We start from the raw sequence: 19,077 nt of genomic DNA, 5'->3' as shown, positions 1-19,077 counted from the left end.
AATTTGGAAATACATTTTGCTTTGCTGTTATTGTCACCATCTGATGGACTTCTATTGACGTAAAGCACTTTGAGTTACATGTCGGTGATATACAAATAAAGATTATTATTATTATTATTATTATTATTATTATTATTATTATTATTATTGTTGTTGTTGTTGTTGTTGTTGTTGTTGTTGTTGTAATATTTGATACCATCCATGTTTTGGAGTAAAACATACATTATCCATCTATCTATCTGTCTATCTGTCTATCTGTCTATCTATCTATCTATCTGTCTATCTATCTATCTATCTATCTATCTATCTATCTATCTATCTATCTATCTATCTATCTATCTATCTATCTATCTATCTATCTATCTATCTATCTATCTGTCTATCTATCTATCTATCTATCTATCTATCTATCTATCTATCTATCTATCTATCTATCTATAGATCTGTTCATGTTTTATGATATTCACCTTCTTTTTAATTCATCTTTAGGTGTATAATATATGGCGGTCCACTGGATCTGATCTACTTTCCAGCCGCCTTTCAACTGTATGTTGAGTTATGGAAAATAGTTGGCTGCCGCCCCTCGGCGACGCTGTGTACTTTGTCGCTTCCCTTCAGTTTATTTGAGTTTTCTTGGTGGTTTGTGAAGCATGTGTTTGGTGTTTGTTTGTTTGGTTTTTTTTTTCCTGTTCTACTGTAGGGTCTGGGAGCAGCGCTCCTCCCGTCGCTCCACTTCGTCGCCCGGACGCATTTGAATGAGGGACCAGCGCCGAGCGACCATGGCGAGAAGTGATGGGTGCGTTTACTTCAAGAGGACCAGCCTCTCCTGGATCATTTCCGTGACACTTGCGATTGGACACTTCACCGTGAGTGGCTGAATAAATGTGTTTGCGTGGTGGACGTTTTCTTGTTCGTTTGTCGTCGCACACGCACCTTTCGTTCGTCTTTCTTTCCGCTTACGAGGGGGAAGACGAGGGGCCGCTTGTGTGACGTGTCGTGCGCTCCCGGGAGATCGTTTGGCCAAATGAACTTCATAGCGCATCCCCGACGTTATTTGACAAAAACTCGTCCTTTTGTGGGTTTCGTTTCGGTCCAATTCCAGGTCAAAGCCAAGTCACTTGTTTCGTTGATAATTTATCCCTGCGCACACGCTCTATCTTGCGTTATCGGAGCCCCGGTTAACACAATAGTTGGGTTTAAAGTCCGTTTAAAGTTTCGAGTTATCTAACCAGCTCAGCGGTGAATCTGCCGAGTGTATTCAACACACACACGCACGCACACACACGCACACACACACACACACACACACACACACACACACACACACACACACACGCACACACACACACACACACACACACACACACACAGATAGATAAAGACCCAAGAACTGCAGTGCGATTAAGAAATAATAGCTTTAGTGTCGTTATTATGCGTCTTATGTGCGGCGTTTGTCATTATCAGCGTATAACTGATACCTGTAGTACACGGAAACATCTTGTTTTCCTCCAGGGTTTGTCTCTGAGCCTGTGGTTAAAACGGTGCGTGTCTTTGCCTTTCCCCATTGAATGCAGTGGAAGCCGTGTATGTACGCCGGGCATATTCCATGGTTGTACGTGTTTTTCATACTTTCCATGCTAACAACGGAATCCTCTGTGTGTTGCAGGTCATTGTGTTTGCACCAGAAATGTTCCCCTATAACATCCTTGGTCCTTATGGCACCTTCTGCAGGTACCTTGTGGATAATCACAGTGACCTCTTGTACAAAGTGTAAGTAATCCCCGTCAAAATGGAAAAACCATCTAAGCTTGCACACGTAGCGGCTCCTGACAACGCCGGATGGAGCACGGCCTAAGGACCACATCACACAACTTGTTTGGGAAGCTCAAACATTTCCCCGTGGAGAAGGACCAATTCAGGAAGTTATTTGAGTGCCGCAAGCTCAAGCTGCATAGTAAACAAGATTTGATGTGGTACAGCCGTGTGGTACGAGAAATTTGTTCTTGTATGGCCTCAAGTGTATATTTCAACCATGAAAAATGATCTTTCTACATCACATCTTGTGATGTTAATGGTGCATTCATTACACTTACAAAATGAAAGAAACGTCTATGATTCTCCACTTGGTGAAAACATTTCTGAGAGCAGGTTTTGGACAAAAACAACAACAACATGAATATTTTATCATTATTTGTATATTTTATCCCTTAATTTTATGGTGACCGAATATAAAAATGAATGTTAACGCAAACTTTTGGGCGGGGTTGGCTTGGTATTTTGGAAACAACAATGGATTGCGGTTTTTAGAACACTTCGTATTCTTGTAATACAATTGAATGGAGGCAAAACGTCACTTTTTCATGTGACCCCAATGAAGACTTCCGTAGCCTCCAAAAGACCCAATTTGATCAAATACAGCCTTAATGTCTTTGTCTTATTCATTTTCACAGCTGTTATCAGCACGTTCTCAAGGAACGAACTTATGCAAATCAGTCACTCATGCGGTCACATGAGTGCCGTCATGCAGCCCAATGCGAAAGCAACACCTTGGCTGAATAAATGTTAAGTCAAACGTGCCTCAATAGCCCTTTATCGCTATTATGTTATCATAGGCTTCATCACGACACCCTTAAAACCTAAAGATTGTGTGATATGTAATATTTGGTTGTCTTACAGATTGTGCTAAGAACTGTGAAATTTAAAATAATCATAGTCCACTGGAAAACATCCAAACAAGTTGTTACTTGTTGCACTATTTTTTCTTTCTAAATACTACTTTAACTAGATTGAATAAATTGACTGCAATGTATTGCAGCATCTGAAAACAACACAAGCACTATCATATAAATAGCAATCAAGTTAAGATTAATCAAATGTTTAGTTACTTAATATTGATGTCAAGGTGTGTTCATGATTTATTTTGCAGGGGCAGAAGAATATGTGGAGATTTAGAGTTAGGAGCTGTAGAGATTAAATAGAACGATAAATTATTTCAGAAAACTGATCAGTCTGGAAAGACCTTCGGTTGTTTGTTACTATGTGGAACAATATTTACAGAGGTCTTATTTACATGGAAACAAGCCAATATTTGCAAATGGTGACCTCGCAAATCTTTGTTTATATTTGCAGATGTTAAAAAACAAGTTTTGCATTTGTTGTTGTTTGCAAAAGAGCCCTGCCAAAACTCACATCGTCGTTGTTCCTACACGGTTGGTTTAAGAATCAAAATGCGTATTATTATTAGGTCCACTGGGGAAAAAACAGACATTTTACAAATATGCAAGATGCATGTGTCTGGGTCTGAAATATTGTGAAGTTTCCTTTATGAACTCTTATTCATACACTCATACTTGGAGGGCTGCATGTATATAAATGTCCTTTGTGCAGCAGCATTAGAGAATGTGTTTTGTGGTTGAATGGTGTGAGGCCCTTATAAAATCACAGAGTGAATTCATGGCCATATCTGCCATGACTCACATTCACTCCTTTGTTGAACAACAGAGAAATTGTCCCTAAAACTTCTCCAACTGTGTAACTCATGACTGCCTGTGTCCATACAATTTGTATTGTGGCCACAGAGACAGAAAATGTCTATATTTTAATAAGAAATACTTGGTGTGCCAGTATTGCATTGGCAGCATTGGCTCTCCCGTTTTACTGGTGAGAAATAGGCATTATTTAATCAATTGAGTTCTTGGTCATAGTTCTACCAGTTCATTCATGATGAGTGGGAATTGTTTCATGAACATTTTACATATCAGACCAAACAACAGGGAACCTTTCGTTCTAAGAGAACACAGCAATTACTGTTTTGTTATTTTCGAAGTTATTTCGCTCAGATAATCAGTTGTGACGGTATCTGCGGTAGAATTCACAATAGCGCGTGTGGCAGTTTAACCTACCACGCGCCACCCAAGTGGCGTGTTCAGGGCACAGAGACACAGGAGACGGGGTTGTAGACACCAGTTTATTGTCGAGAGTCGGGCCAGCTGTAGTTGGCCCAGGAGCAGATAGAAACATGTGTCATGACAGGGCTCCTCTTTTGAGTGTGTGTGGGGATGGGGGGGTTTTACCTGCTGCTCGCGAGACCAACCGACGAGCAACAGGTACATGTGCAGCCACTCTGATCCCAAGCACCGAGATCCAGGTCAGGTGTGGCTGCTCAAACAAGACCATCCCCACACCACAGCGTGTGTGAGCGTATGGTGACAATGCACTTGATAGGTTGGGAAAACAAGCCAAAAGAAATCCCCGTTTTTTAACAGTCAATCTGTATATAGATGAAAATAAAAACCAGCAAAACAGCTTTTAAGTGGACGATTTACACAGTAAAATGTTGGATGCAAACTTTCAAGTCGACATTGTGGAATAAGCTCAGTCTGTATTTGTCTCCTTTTCTCCTCCAGGTGGTTAGCTGCCCTGGCTGTCCACGTAATCGAGGCCTTTACTGCCCTGAACTTGTGCCGGTAAGTGTGGCAATCCCTTCGGTCTCCACCAGGGGGCGCGGTGTAATCATTTTGTTCATCCACACGATGCTTTGACACCCTTTTAATATCTTTTTTTAATATGTGACACATTCAGTCCCAATGATATGAGATATCAGTCTTCCAGAGGAAATTCGCATTTTTTTTTTATGAATGAGAAGCTCCAAAGATAATATTATTTACCCTAACACACACATTGTGCTTTGCCTCATGCTTAGGGATGTTCCTTAAAATGGACTCAGTGTTCTTGGCCTGGGAAAAAAGTTATATAAATCTGCTTATGTTCCCCCTTTTCTCCTGTGTCTGGTCTGCTTCCATGTAGTAAAAAAGGCATAGACAACACGGTCACACGCTGCTTGTGGTTCGTCCAGACGTTTCTGTTCGGTTTTGCCTCCCTCGGCCACCTCCTGAAGTATAACCCTGGGCGTGCCAAACAGCAGTGACACCACCACAGAACCCCCTCCGGAGCCAGAACGCTGAATTTCAGCCCCGCCGCTCACTGTCCTCCTCCGCCTGTCCTTGACATAGAAATATAACACGTGAAGATGGATCGGCTAAGTAGGCCCAAGTTGGTAATGCTAAAGTTTTCACATTACGTTTTTCCTACGGGACAAAACTGGAATAGATAATATTAGTATACTGTTTGAGGTGCTGAAATTCAGGGGCCTTCTGTCCAAACTGAGTTTGATGAACCCCTCTGGACCAAGTGTGAAGTGCAGTACAATCTAATAATGCAAGTTTAAACCGAGGAAAGCATTCCTTTGAAATGTTTCCCAATTTATTGTTTAGTATTTTAATATTCGGTAGAAAGTGACCAGGATATGAGTCTCCACCACTTTGGGATTTAAATTGTGTTGAAAATATCAGTAAAATATCTTGCCTGCAGATTCCCACGAATACAAGTCAACCTCAGCTGTACTCCCCTCTCCTATATTTTGGAAATACTGTGATTTTTACAGGGGTTGTCTTGATCTGTTGGTTCTGTCAGAAATAAAGAGTGACTAATGAACTAATTGAAACTCATGTGGCACTGTCTCTTATTTTTATTTTGTGTTTTTTTGGTCTAAGAATGTATATCTTGCATTGTATATGTCCATACAAACAGCAGTTTGTCATTTAATATTTGTCATTTTTCCTTCTGGCTGACCATGGTACATATTAAAATCTGTAACATTTGTTGTTCAACAGTTCATACTTTTTGGGATTTCAATGTCCCTTCTCAACTGATTAAATATATTTATTTTGTATATATTTTTTAAACAATAATTCATAATTTGAAATACTGAAAGGAAGGTGGAAATTTGCCTTGATGGAACTACCATCAACACAACTTTATGAATGCGTACTGTAGATACATTTCAGCTCGGCCGGTTTGTGTGTCAGAACCAGGGGAAAAAAAGGCCCAAGAAAATGTCTTACAGCAGGGCTACTCAACTGCTGGCATGTGGGCCAAATGTGGCCCTCGTATTAATGCAGACTGACTCTTTGAATGAATTTGAAGGTTAGCAATGAACTATAGTTAAATTAATTTCAGAAAAACCTCCACTGATTAAACTACCAACAACCATACGACTATACTGTATGCAGAAGAGGTATGCATTTAAGAATATACAACCTGAGAGAATCGTATCTAGAAATATATGAGTTGATTTTAAGCTTTTTTTTTTGCAAATCGATAGAGCTATTTTGAAGAATTGTCTTTTTCATTGTTTTAAACGTTAGCTGCATTCTCAGGAATTCGATTTGCTTGTTGAATACGTCAGGCAGGTTGAAAATCCGGATGCAGCTGAAAAGCCTTGGTCCAAGCTTCTCAACGCCGCAGGTGGACTGTACTGTACGTAAGGTGGACCAGGAGGAGCCGGCCCAGGGTTACCGTGTCCTCTGCTAATGAACTTAGGGGCATTAACCTGCCTTACACGCCCCCATCTCCCCAGGATCTGTCGCCAGCCGTTAATCAGGGGCGGAGGCAATCGCCTCAGGACCGAGGTGACAACTTTCATCTTCAACCGAACTCTCAACTTTAGAGGGTGAGAGTTGGTGTAAGCTGGTGTAAAAATAAGTCCCCGGAATAGGAACCTTTGACCTACTATCCTAGTTCTGTACTTCCGTACTACTTGTAGTTCCGTACTGTTGACACATTTTTTCTAATGCACCTAAATCAGAGGTCTTTATTCCAATGAATGACAATAAAATTCAAAACATCAACTTCAATTCTTCCATACTCAATATTCATCACGGCGTACTCTTCCCGGATGATTCTTAGAACACACTTTATTTTGTAGAGCAGATTTGTTTCAGTTAACAATACTAACCTGAGACAGTGTTTTATATATACAGAAATATATACAGTTGAAAAGTACGGTGCATTGAAATATATACATTAAAGGGAGCCAATATAGGAAATGCTTCCATCTCTAACCTGTGCATCATATTAGACAGTAACTAATATTGAGTGTGTAGGTTAATTCATGCTCTGGGATTAATGCAATGTGTAATCTGTTATACTCAAATGTAAAATATAATAGTGTACAGTAACTCTCTAGTGACAGTGCTGTTATATAAGCTTAGCAGAGCAGCAGAGTGTTAATAGTTTGTGTAAATAACCTGCCTGTTTTGTTAGGGTTAGGGTTATTTTCCTCATACAAGCGAGTCCATATAGGATTAAAGTATTGCGTACTGTATATCTGTCTGAACATTTCAGATGTTTTTTTTAGCTTAATTCTTTGGTTTAAAAAAATAGAATTTTTGTTGCCTGTGGAGATCACCGGTCCAGCCAGCGCAGTGAGGGGTAGCGCTCACACAGTGCCTTGCGGAGCTGTGCGCTCTGAGCCTTATCCCTGGTTTCCACAACACACTCCACCTGTTAAACACACACACACACACACACACACACACACACACACATAACACACACACACACACACACACACACAGTTATTGTTCCGACAGGTGTGAACCTTAAATTTAACAAAATGATACTATCATTTCAGCAAAATATGATCTTAGATTCTGTTTTATTTTTGTCTACTTTGTGGCTGCATCTGACTCAAAGTCATTCTAGGGGTCGTACAGTCCTGAGTTCTGCCAACTCAGTGGCCACTAAGCTACTGATTTCCATGGTAATGCAGGCCAATAAAAAAAAAAAAAAGGCAATGAGTGGATTGGAGATTTGAAGGTGAAAGGAGAAAAGGTGTGTCGGGTGGAGTTAGGCGTGGAGGCGGGGGATTGGGCCTACCTGGGCCTTGAAGAGCTCTGCTTTGTCACTGTGCCGCCTGTGGCAGACATCTAGCAACCTGAGAGGGAGAGGGTCAAAGGGTGAGGGAGGGAGAGAGAGAGAGAGAGTGAGAGAGTGAGAGAGCGAGAGAGAGAGAGAGACAGAGAGAGAGAGAGAGAGAGAGATAGGAACGAATAGAAGTTTGCAGTTGAAGTCACATCCAGCCCTCTTGCTGTGGCGTCCAATCCTCTTGTAGTCTGGAAGCTTTTATCGAGTTCCACAAGTTGCTCCAAATAAGGCCAAATAAGTTAAAGGCTAGGTTTGTCCTTTCTTTAACCCAGGTCTTATTCAAAAGTTGGTTCCCATCATTTATATATCTTCAGAGCACAACCTTGATGAACCCTTCACTACTGAGAAAGCATTCTGCTGCAGCATCTCACTGTGCATCAATGCATTCCAATGGGGGCAAATGTTTAAGCCCTTGATCACCTTCTTGAAAGCATCAAGCAAGCTGACGAAACAAATGACGGTGCAGTGCAGGAAGTGAGGCCAACCACTGCCCTGTTATTTCCTACGCTTGATCAGCCTAAAAGAGCATCTGAGCAGAGTGGCCTGTGTTGGTCATGCACATGTGCACACACCACACACAAACCTCCAAACACATTTTAATGAAAAGAAATTTGCCCGCAGCCGGTGAGTTAGACACTCCTGGATAATACTGCCAGAAAGACAGACTGATTGGGACTAATGTGGAGATGAGCAAGAGTTTGGAACGGTGCTCCTAATTCTGTTTTCCAGAGAAGGTGAAATGAGTTTCACCTCAAATTTTAGCAGACACGCATCCTGTCTAATGCCTGTTGGCAACATGATCAGGAGCGAGCAGAATCATTTGGAAAGATATCTCTTAAATTAACTCAAACTTCTTCAAAACTCTTCCTATGATGCTCATGATGCTCCCAATAGCACTTGGGTATCAGTCTGCACTAGACTGTACATGACAATTTAAGTTATTGATTGGCTGAAAATACCTTACATTATTTTTACAGTAGTTAAAACCAGTAAATATTATGCAATGTATATTATAATTTGTATTGGCTCCTGTAGAAGCCACAAGTCGATATGATATCAACCTTGTTTTAAGTAAAAAAAAAATTATTTGCAAAGTCATGGAGAAGTACTACGCTACCCATAATACTAAGTGTGGCAGCGCCGTCTCGGATTGGTGGCGTTTACTCGCTGTTACCATGGAAATGTTTAACACACACTGGCTGATTGGGAACATTCAAATTGTGAGCAAGGCGGGCATGCGAGCTACGCGATATACTGTACGATACGTACAGTCAATCATAAATAAATGCTGACATTTCTAAACAGTCAAATTGTATCTATGAATGAAATTCATACTGAGGGTATGACCCTATTTCCCTATTCTCGGCCAACCTTGAATTTAAGAGACCAATAGATTAATTTTCGTGAGTATGAGCATGAAAAAGTGAAACCAATATCCTGCTTTCATTTTGTGCTGGACAGAACAAAATTTAAACCCATCTTTGGTGTGGGGATGGTGTGGTTTGAGCAGCCACACCTGACCTGGGTGGAGGTAATTGGGAACCAGGTTCAGAGTGGCTGCATACCTGTTGCTCATTGGTTGGTCGGAGGAGCAACAGGTAAAACCCCCATCCCCACACACACTCAGGAGAGAGGAGCCCTGTCATGACGTGTGTCCATCTGCTCTCCCTCTCCACAATAAACTAATGTGTTTTCTACAACCCCTGAAAACGCCACTTAGGTGGAGCGTGGTGGCATCACTGCCACACCATCCATTTAAAATTTGAATAAATCTGTGGTCCCCCACACCACCCCACGGTGGCGTAATGTCACCGTCAGAGACGTGGTTATTTTTTGAAGAGGTCTGGGGCAAAATTCGGAAAAATCTAAGTATCCATGATACACTGCATTTACCCTTTGTTGCATTTGTGTTTATACAGTATATACAGTCTAAAGTTGAAAATGCATTGGTTTAAATGTCGTTGCGTACAAAAAAAAGTCTGGGAAATGCTCCCGATTGAAATGCATGTGTTGAAATTTTGTTCTGTGTGGCACGAAAAAATTCGGACAATCGTGCTCCATCCGGGTCACCATTCGGTAGATTCATTTTCATGACTGTGAGCACAAAAAAGCCTGATACCGTTTGTCAAATTCACAACATAGCTTTTCGGTCATCGGGTCGTGTCTGCTCTGGAAAAGCCCACCTGACGTCCTCTCTGGACAGGAAGTCCAGCAGTTTGGCCATTTCTCCGGGCCAGTCCCCAAGCTGCACTGAAAACTTGCTGACCCGGTCGTCCAGCACCAGGGCCCGTTCCATACACTGTCGGACCAGGTCCACTTCCATGTTAGCGCTGCTCACCACCACCGCAACACTGTGTTTGAAACACACAGGAGACACACTCCAGTTTTAGCATAATGGAAAAAAGTACTTAGATCTGTTCAAAAGGATATGGATATGGTTTAATTGAGATCTTGCCTAGATTTTGGTATGGTCTGAAAACAGGGGTTCCCAACTGTTTTTCTAGAGCATCATACGTATCATCATCATCATCATGAAATGTGGCTGGACTCACCTTTTTCCCTTCAGTTCTGGTAGATGTCCGGACAAGATGGCCGCCAGTCCCATGGCGCCCTCTGTGTCCACAGTGGAGCGCTCAAACTCTTGGAACCGCAGCATGGCCACCAAAGAGTCCTCTTCACTGTTGGGTGACAGGTACAGGACATACACGTAAAAAGGTGGAGTCGAGCAAAATTTGCCAAAACAAAAAACTAAGGGCAAGAAATGTGATAAACGTGCACGGGACATGTTCCAGTACCTGACAGAGATTACTTTGTCTACTAGTTTCTTTGCGAGCTGGAAGGTCTGAACACCCAGTGAATGCTCCACAAGATCTGGGAAGAGAGAAACGTGAGACGTAGAGCAAATATCCATCGATAACAGCCCTGAAATATCTAGATGTGCGGTTGCACTCACTGTAAGCTGATTCACTATGAACTTGTTTTACCTCCATAGAGTTTCCTGTTGGGTTTACTGTGCAGGTCTTTGATTGGACTGCCTGTTTTCAACGACTGGAGCAGAAGAGGGAAGCCCTCCGGTTCGACGCCCTGTTTGGTGAAAGTGTTCAGTGCTCAGAACTAAAGCTCCGACAGTGTTTAAGAGGACATTGCCTGCACCAAGATTAAAAACATATTCAGTTCAATTTCTGATCAGGCCTCAGAAGTCTTTACACAATCTGTTTTTTCTCCATGTTTGCAACGCTATGACCCCAAAAGGGGTCTGATAAATCAATTCAAACAAACTTTTTCTTAAATTGACCTGGTCAGTCAGTGGGATTGACATAGCAATTAATACAAGATTTAAGGCGTTTTTCAAAGTGTATAAAACAACTGTTGTTATATTTTTCTTCAAAACTCAAAATGCATCACCTCTGTGATAAACCAATAGATACAACAACCACTCGAGCAACTTACTATGACGAGAATGCGTGAGTTGAGGTGCTTGATAGCGGCAGCCGTCCCGGCCAGCAGCCCGAACTGCCCCCCAGCGGGCACCACCACCGCGTCCAGCTTGGGCACCTGCTCATAGATCTCCATGCCCACTGTTCCCAGTCCGGCCATGTAGGCCGCCTTGTCGTCTCTGGCAACCACAGGGGGAGAGTGTGTGCAGTAGATGAGCACTGACCATCAGTGCCATACGCTAACCTAACCATAACCTTGCAAATTGAACCAAAATATAGATATAGCCAAGTGATATATATATATAAAGTGATACAAGGGACTCACTCCTCCAGGTAGAGGTATCCGTTGTCCTTGGCCAGGTGGCGGGCGTGGCCCTGGGAGTCCCGGGCGGCGCTGCCGTAGGAGATGACCATGGCTCCGTAGTCCCTGTAGATCCGGAGGCGCGGTGGTGAGCAGCAGGACGGCATGATGACGAACACGGGGATCTTCAGCTCCACGGCGTGGTGCGCCACCGCCATGGAGAAGTTACAGTCAGTGGCCACGATCACCCCTTTCTTCTGCTGCTCCTGGAGAGGACGAGATGAGATAAAAGATGATGCGAGATAAGAATGAAAGATGAGGTAAGATTTCAATGATCCAGCGGGGGCAGGAAGGGATTTTGTTCAATGCGAATTAAAACAAAACACACTACTTCTACACACAGGTTAGTTGACAGCCAAACAGAGTGCAGTACTTCTAACATTTTGAGGTTGTTCAGTATGAATACAGAATATGATAATTGTATATTATAGAAGGGAAAAATCCCAAAATACTAAAATAATATGTCACACAATTTGCAAATATTGACAGTTCCTATAAACCATTAATTCCATTAACTCCCCACTGGTTAAAAAAATTTAAATAAAAATAGCAATGACGATGAACAGGAAATAGAGTATCGTTTTGGAATTTGAAGCTTCTGAATGGAATAGAAATATGACTTCCTGCCTGAGCTGGATGCTTTAATTAAAGACAGCTATAACATGCTTGCACGAGCATGCCTGTACGTTGTCTGCTTCACGCATACAGACAGTGCACACAGGATAAACGTGCACCCAAATGAACATACTGTATAGACACATCTGAGTAATGGGTTCCTCTCTCGCTCTCTCTCTCTCTCTCTCGCTCTCTCTCTCCCTTGCTCGGTCCTACCGAGCCTCACCTGGGTCAGCGAGGTCAGCAGGTACAGAACTCCTCTCTCCTTCACGGAGCCGGTGTAGTGGAGGTGCTCCTTCTTCAGGTAGATCTCCATCCCATACTGTTTGGAAAGCCTGGAGTACTGGAAACACAGAAGACAAACACATGCAATCAATATTATCAATAATTTCGACCATGGAAACGGAAAAACGCAAAGAAAATGAAAGATGAATAGATATTCCTCTGAAAATAGTTATATTAATTTTGTATCAATAATATGTCATTGTATGACATTCTGAGATTGAAGTACAACTTTATCAACTGTTTGCGGCTCCATTTTGACGAGGCTGATGGGCAAGCAAAGGGAATTTTAACCAATCTTGAGCGCACAATATAAAAGGAAAACTGAAATTAAAGTCCCACTCCGGGGTTTTGGGTCAACGACGTGGCTTTTCTAATTAGTATCAACGCAGAGGTTTGGTTCAGTGGTAAAACACGGCTGGAATTGTACTTTCTGAACCTGGAATCATCCAACTCTGCTTTGAGGGCTCTGTGTTAATCAATATCCGACGTCCATGAATCTCTCCGTGGGGATTAATTAAGTATGAACTAATCTTATCTTAACGTGGTGTTATGCAGAAGCATACCGTGCAGGGAGTCTTCTGTATGCCCGACTGGATTCGGAATGCGGCGGCGCTGATGTCCTCGAAGCGGAGGTACTCATTGGGGGGCTTTGACGTGGCTTTGACCTCGCTGACCCTCCTGGTCTTGGGGGGGTCCTTCAGCCGGAACTCCGGGGGTCCCACCACCTGGGTCTCCCGGACCTTCACGTCCCCGTTGAGGAGCTCCTCCTCCCCAAAGTCCTTCAGCCGCTCTGGCTCAATGAGGGTGGATCTGCGGCCCTTGGTGCCGTTACTGATGGGACCGCCCTTGTAGAAGCCGCTGGGATGGCCGGGGCCCAGACGCGACTCCTCACTGGGGCCAAAAGAGAGAGAGCAGGGGGAGAGTGGAGGCACTGAGTGAGCATCTAGAGGAATTGAACTCGTTCCATACCAAGTAAAGAATAATGCAAAAGCTCGATCTGATCCAAAGCCCTCTTTCATGAAGACAGGTCTTGCACTCTTGTATGATTGTCTTACTGTAGGTGGGCTTAGGTGAACATTTTCAGTTTTCTTAAATAGCACATTTGAATCTCTATGTTACATTATAAACAAGATGTTTTTCATGATGAAAAAAAACCTGAAGGAGTCAAACAACCAAAACCCAAAAGGGTTTGGTTGGTTATAAAAAGTAACCCCACGGGATAAGATCACCAACATAGTCAACATTTGAAGAAAAAAAATCACATTATTTCCTAACCAAAGCAATCGATTGGCAATTGCGTGGCCGAAGCAATTCTATATATTATATATAGAAATACTGGATCAATTGAAAGGTCTCAATGGCAGTCATTCTTTCTCTTAGGTCAACAAACAGATTGGTATATATTAATATGTTAATAAGTGATGTGCACTGACGGACATTGATTTGAAACCAATTTATTATTTTGCTGCGCACACTGAAAAGCACTCTCACAACAGTGACAGAGGCAAATGTTTTCACAAAACTTCCCCCGAAAGATGGGATGTAGGGAAATTTTAGTAATAAAGGCATGTAGGATAAGGTATAAAATCCAGTTCCTACATTGAATAAAATGGAATTTAATCATCCCAGTGGGTATATCAACATGTGGTGCACATTCAGTCTAGACGCCTGCAGCCCCATGAGTAATTGAGGTATTTTTCATCCTCTTTTGAGCAAGCTGTGTGATTAAAATACCATTAATATGTTGGAGCTGAGAAAGGTGGACAGATAACAGATAACAGTTCATTTTTATTAAAGCTATTTTATTTTGAAGATGTTATCCATCCACGATTTTAATCTTGGATTAAAATCGTCATTGCTTTAGAAGCAGATGAAAAATTGGCCTGCATTTGAAAGTTACCAAAGCTAATTTGATTATTGAACAGGGCTTTTCTGCGGTTTAAATAAAATAATAGGATTATTCTATTCAGAGACATCACTTAGCCGCTACAGCAGAGTTGATAGTTGTATTTTTAACATCGGCTAAGCAGTTTCTACGTTGTGATCGCTTCTTTTTCTGAGGACGGTTAAATTCAATTTTCAAAACTACACTAAACTTCTTACAACACATCGTTACATTTGGCAAATATCACATGCAAAAACAATACAAATACTATTAAAGGTGTTCCTTGCTCAGGTAGTTTTCATTCAGAAAATCCACCGGTGACTTAACTACTTGACTCCACTGTTCCCATTATGTCACCGTGGTTGATATTACGCTGGGTAGAGCAAATTCCCCTCGAAACGATCTGAATTTTAATTCCGTTTTGTCAGCGTGGTCCCGCTCGTGTGCCTTGTTTGTACGAATCTATTTATATCACGTCACTGTAGCAAACAAATCCTGGACCTCTCGCCTCATTTCCTGCAGCAGCAGGGGGGGGGGGGGGGGGGAGCGTGTTCAAGTGGGAAAACTAGTCTGACATGATCTCTCCCTTGCCCCTGGAAGTCATTACTCACATTCACTTCCAAATTGGGTTCAAAGTACACCCAGTATAGTTGTTCATTATAGTATCACACTTTTTCATGGTTATATTTCCATTTTGCCAAAACTTTGCTTTACCCCAACTTAGGACAAATGTAACCCGTGGGAGAAATCAACCCAACAGTTGGACTTTTTATGAAGATACTACAGTAAATGTATAGATGAGGCATTTTAGATAGATTTGGTCCTGCAGAGTATTATGAGACTTAGAACACAGAATTAGAACACACACGTCTCTTTCCTCGACTTATCAGATTTCTTTAAAATGATCCCTCAGCCCGATCTCTTCAACACCTCTCATGTCTTTCTCTTCCTGGTTCCTCGATGTCCAGTCGTTCACTGGACTGACTGGTCCGGAGTGAGATTTACCTCGGGAGGAAGAGCAGGATGAAGGAGAGGACCAGGCGGAGGAGGACGCCCACAAACACATGGAAGAGAGAGAGTGGTTCTTTATTCCCTCCATCACCCGGGGAGGTGGAGGTCAAGGAGCGGACGGGATGGGATGAAGAGGGCGAGGTGGAGGAGCAAGGCGGGGATGAGCAAGACGAGGAGGGCGCTGCTGCCGTTGGGGGGAGGGGCAGGTCACGGGAGAGCGTTTTGGGAGAGACCATCGGCCCGTGGAGGTGGGTGGAAGGCTGGATGTCAGAGGAGAACTTGGAGCTTCTACAGGTAGAAGTAGGGGTGTCCAAGCACGCCCTAGCAAGTGTTATTGCTGGCCTTGTCGATTTCCCCATGTGATTAGGATAGGTAGGAAGCGATGGATGAAGGGATGGATGAATTAAGGATTTCCCTTCGGTAAACTCTTTATCTAGCAAACCAGAGGAGGCTGAGCGAAGGGAAGAGGTTTCCTGAGGAGAAGGAATGGAAGGAACAACAGATAAAGCAGGAGACGCTCCAGCAGCCTGAGGAACTGCCGTGGGATTCTGTGGCCTCTTTGTGGTTCGGGGTAGGAGGGTATTTTGGCTGAGGCCAGGGGCTAAATCATCAGCTATGGAGCTGTTGTGGTCCGAGGGTGGGTTTGGGGAATCAGGGGGATCTGGGGGTTCTGGGGTATCAAGCGTCGCAGTTTCCCACCTCTGCCAGAAGGGGTCATTCTCCTCAGCGTCTTTCAACGCCGGCCTGGGGGAATACAGTCGCTCCAGTCGCTCGCTGAGGTAGCTTGAGTAGAAAAACTGAGCGGCAAAGTTCATGGTGGATGGCCTGCTTCCGGTCCTTTGAATGTCCCCCGGGTAATGTGTGTCTCTCTCTTCCTCTCTCCCCTTATTTTGGCCGAATCCTTCCAATCCTCGCAGCCGTGTGTCCGAGGGAGAAGAGGACAGTGACTGGTGGAGCTCCCACGGTGTAATGTCCCCTGTGCTGGCTCCCCCTCCTTCCTGCTACATCCAGGGGCTATTTAAGGAGGGATTACAGCAGGACACATGCCTCGGTGGCCAGGCAGCCAGTCTACGTGTCAACTCGTCCCATTCCAGGGCTCTATTCCAGGGCCCAGACCAGGATTACACTCCCCCTCTGTGACGCACTGCTTATCAGACACTCTAAGGGGATAGATGCAGACTTAGAGTTTATCTGGGGAGCAATGATCCGGAGGTTCGTCCACAGAAGGGTGGCGACTCGAGGTGGAGAATCACAGGTGAGAAATAACGGGCCATGGATTGAACACAGCAATCTGTAGGAACCTGTAAGCTGGAGGTCACCCCAGCTTCTGAGCCAGGAAGGAACATTTTTGCTGGCATTGATGGTCTGCAAACCCCTAACTTTTTTTTAATTTTTCCCCAAAACGGACCCAACAAAGTTTTGGTCATGATGGCGACAAAAGGGCAAAATGAGGAGGAACGAGAAAGACAGAGTGACAAAATGTAATCTAGTCAAACAGACAACCAGATAGATTTACAATATATAAAGGAAGAGATGAGAAAGACTGGCTGTCTCAGGCCATCGCAGGTTGATTTATTACTGGTTGGATGCCCCCCCAAACCACCTCCAAAATAATGACACCCCCGGTGCCTTGATGTAGAAAGGTAATGTGGCCTATGAACCCAACTAAGAAAAATCCCAACTTGGAAAATACATCATTACACATAAATCTCAATCACTATTTGCACAACATGTCAGCGTTTCAAAAAGGAACTCTTCTGAAAAATATGAAAAGCTTCTATAGTGACGACTATTTCAATGAAGTTGGACTTGTGGACATGTGACTTACATCGGGAAAACACTGCTTTCTTCAGGGCACAGCGTTTGTTGGACGGCTGCAGAGTAAACGGTCAAAATTCAGACGGTGACAGGGGACTATATCGACCTTTGACCTTCTGGAAAATCTCGCCCGTCCGGCGCCAAATCCTTAATGTTATTGCCAAGCCCTGTCTGTGTCCGGCCCTATTAGATGAACCTGGGTGAACGTTCATAGTAATAACCCAATAAAAAAATTCAATACAGCCTTCACTGGCACTTACAATACAACAACAAAGCGGCTGAACTCAAAGGCTCACCCCTTATTCAATCCACATCCACATCAACAGTATATTATCGCTCTTAAAACCTTGCTCGCACTAAAACCTTTGACTATCTTACGTTGCCACTCAAAGAGGTCTGAGAGCATGTAAATTGTTTTGTGTATTGCTGTAAGACGCGTCGTACAAGGCTTATTTGTCCTTGTGAAAGCCAGGCATCACCGTGCGGTCGCACCTTATTTCAGCGTAAAGTGCCCATTGCTTCTCGAGCACGGTACGTGACAATAGGATTTTGAGATGATGTATGGGGCCGAAAAAAACAGGAAAGAAAAGAAAAGAAAATAAAGGCAAAGGTCGACCGGTGAGTGGCTTGAAAAGGACAAGGTGGATCTTTGCTTCCCATAAATGTACCAATACAGGCCGCACAGCGACACGGGCAGACACACCTCCCTGCCAATTAGATTTAGCTCCTTTCAAAGTGACAGAGCACGTCGTCTTAGCCAGGGCCCTGACAGGTTGCAGCGAGGAGCTCAGCTCGTTTCTTGGCACGGCAGCGGCGTTGAGTCAGGAGGTCCTTGATTGCACTTGGACTTGTGGATCGGATGTGTCTGAGGTCCTGGATACAGTCAAAGGTCATCGTCCACTTTCTGTGCCGCTTTGGGAACAACACCCTTGTTTTATTCAAGTAACATTTCTGTGAAGGGTCTCTCGAGAATGAGTGATGGTGATCGTACTGTTATTACACAAATAGTCAATGAAAAGTAGACATTGGCTGGTGGAACAATATATCTGTCTATCTATCTATCTATCTGTCTGTCTGTCTATCAGTCTGTCTATTTATCGATCTATCTGTCTGTCTATCTATCTATCTATCTATCTATCTATCTATCTATCTATCTATCTATCTATCTATCTATCTATCTATCTATCTATCTATCTATCTATCTATCTATCTATCTATCTATCTATCTATCTATCTATCTATCTATCTATCTATCTATCTATCTATCTATCTATCTATCTATCTATCTATCTATCTATCTATCTATCTATCTATCTATCTATCTATCTATCTATCTGTCTGTCTGTCTGTCTATTTCATTTTTCATTTATTTATGTTTATTTTTGTTGTTTGTTTATTTGTTTACCAAAGGTGTTGAACACACGCACACGCACACGCGAGCGCACACGCACGCACACGCACGCACACGCACGCACACGCACGCACACACACACACACACACACACACACACACACACACACACACACACACACACACACACACACACACACACACATTCAAAGATATTATGGGGGATGAGATGGCCAGGAAGACAAACAGGAGTAGACAAACCAGACAGAAACGGTGGCAGAGCCATGGTAACCGGTAGGTAAATAAAAGGGGCAGTAGCTTAGGAGGTAAAGTGGATCGTCTGGTTCTCTGAAGGTTTTGGGTTTGTTCCCTGGCTCCTCCTCGTAGCGTACCGAAGTGTCCTTGAGCAATGCACTTAATCACAGATTGCTCCTGATGGCTGCAACACTTTTTGGGTCATAAATATGTGATCTTATATCTCGTTCATGTACCTTCAATCATGGTTCCCCAAAGTTTATGATGGTGACACCGTATCTGCTTAATAATA

General features: G+C 43.2%; 2 protein-coding genes across 4 annotated transcripts; one reads left to right on the top strand and one right to left on the bottom strand.

The window, feature by feature from the left end:
• Nucleotides 1-761: 761 nt before the first annotated feature.
• On the top strand, nucleotides 762-5,493 carry tmem254 (transmembrane protein 254). Its single transcript, XM_080017168.1, has 4 exons — nucleotides 762-866; nucleotides 1,667-1,770; nucleotides 4,407-4,466; nucleotides 4,807-5,493. The coding sequence occupies exons 1-4, from the start codon at nucleotides 780-782 to the stop codon at nucleotides 4,925-4,927; spliced, it is 372 nt and encodes a 123-aa protein (XP_079873294.1). The 5' UTR covers nucleotides 762-779; the 3' UTR covers nucleotides 4,928-5,493.
• A 1,141-nt stretch (nucleotides 5,494-6,634) lies between these two features.
• LOC307242440 (L-threonine ammonia-lyase) lies at nucleotides 6,635-16,276 on the bottom strand. 3 transcript variants are annotated; one of them, XM_080016935.1, is made up of 11 exons: nucleotides 15,356-16,276; nucleotides 13,029-13,356; nucleotides 12,407-12,523; nucleotides 11,530-11,771; nucleotides 11,218-11,383; nucleotides 10,752-10,851; nucleotides 10,563-10,638; nucleotides 10,320-10,445; nucleotides 9,951-10,118; nucleotides 7,720-7,777; nucleotides 6,635-7,344 (listed from the first exon to the last, which is right to left on the bottom strand). In XM_080016935.1, the coding sequence occupies exons 1-11, from the start codon at nucleotides 16,174-16,176 to the stop codon at nucleotides 7,246-7,248; spliced, it is 2,301 nt and encodes a 766-aa protein (XP_079873061.1). In that variant the 5' UTR covers nucleotides 16,177-16,276; the 3' UTR covers nucleotides 6,635-7,245. The 3 variants fall into 3 exon arrangements, with proteins under 3 accessions (XP_079873061.1, XP_079873062.1, XP_079873060.1); XM_080016936.1 differs by having other exon boundaries at nucleotides 11,530-11,765; XM_080016934.1 differs by having other exon boundaries at nucleotides 10,320-10,638.
• Between the last annotated feature and the right edge of the window lie 2,801 nt (nucleotides 16,277-19,077).

This window comes from Zeus faber, assembly GCF_960531495.2.
Source record: "Zeus faber genome assembly, chromosome: 16".
Classification (NCBI taxonomy): domain Eukaryota; kingdom Metazoa; phylum Chordata; class Actinopteri; order Zeiformes; family Zeidae; genus Zeus; species Zeus faber.
Note: the sequence above shows the minus strand (reverse complement) of the source record. Positions and strands in the feature narration are given on the sequence as shown.

Excerpts from the sequence above, each read along its gene's own strand:
- tmem254 (XM_080017168.1), top strand. The coding sequence starts at position 780 with ATGGCGAGAAGTGATGGGTGCGTTTACTTCAAGAGGACCAGCCTCTCC. Across the intron at positions 1,771-4,406 it reads AGTGACCTCTTGTACAAAGT|GTGGTTAGCTGCCCTGGCTG; the intron begins GTAAGTAATCCC and ends TTTCTCCTCCAG. Across the intron at positions 4,467-4,806 it reads ACTGCCCTGAACTTGTGCCG|TAAAAAAGGCATAGACAACA; the intron begins GTAAGTGTGGCA and ends GCTTCCATGTAG.
- LOC307242440 (XM_080016934.1), bottom strand. The coding sequence starts at position 16,176 with ATGAACTTTGCCGCTCAGTTTTTCTACTCAAGCTACCTCAGCGAGCGA. Across the intron at positions 11,772-12,406 it reads TGCTGACCTCGCTGACCCAG|GAGCAGCAGAAGAAAGGGGT; the intron begins GTGAGGCTCGGT and ends CGTCCTCTCCAG. Across the intron at positions 10,852-11,217 it reads ACTCACGCATTCTCGTCATA|GGCGTCGAACCGGAGGGCTT; the intron begins GTAAGTTGCTCG and ends TTCACCAAACAG.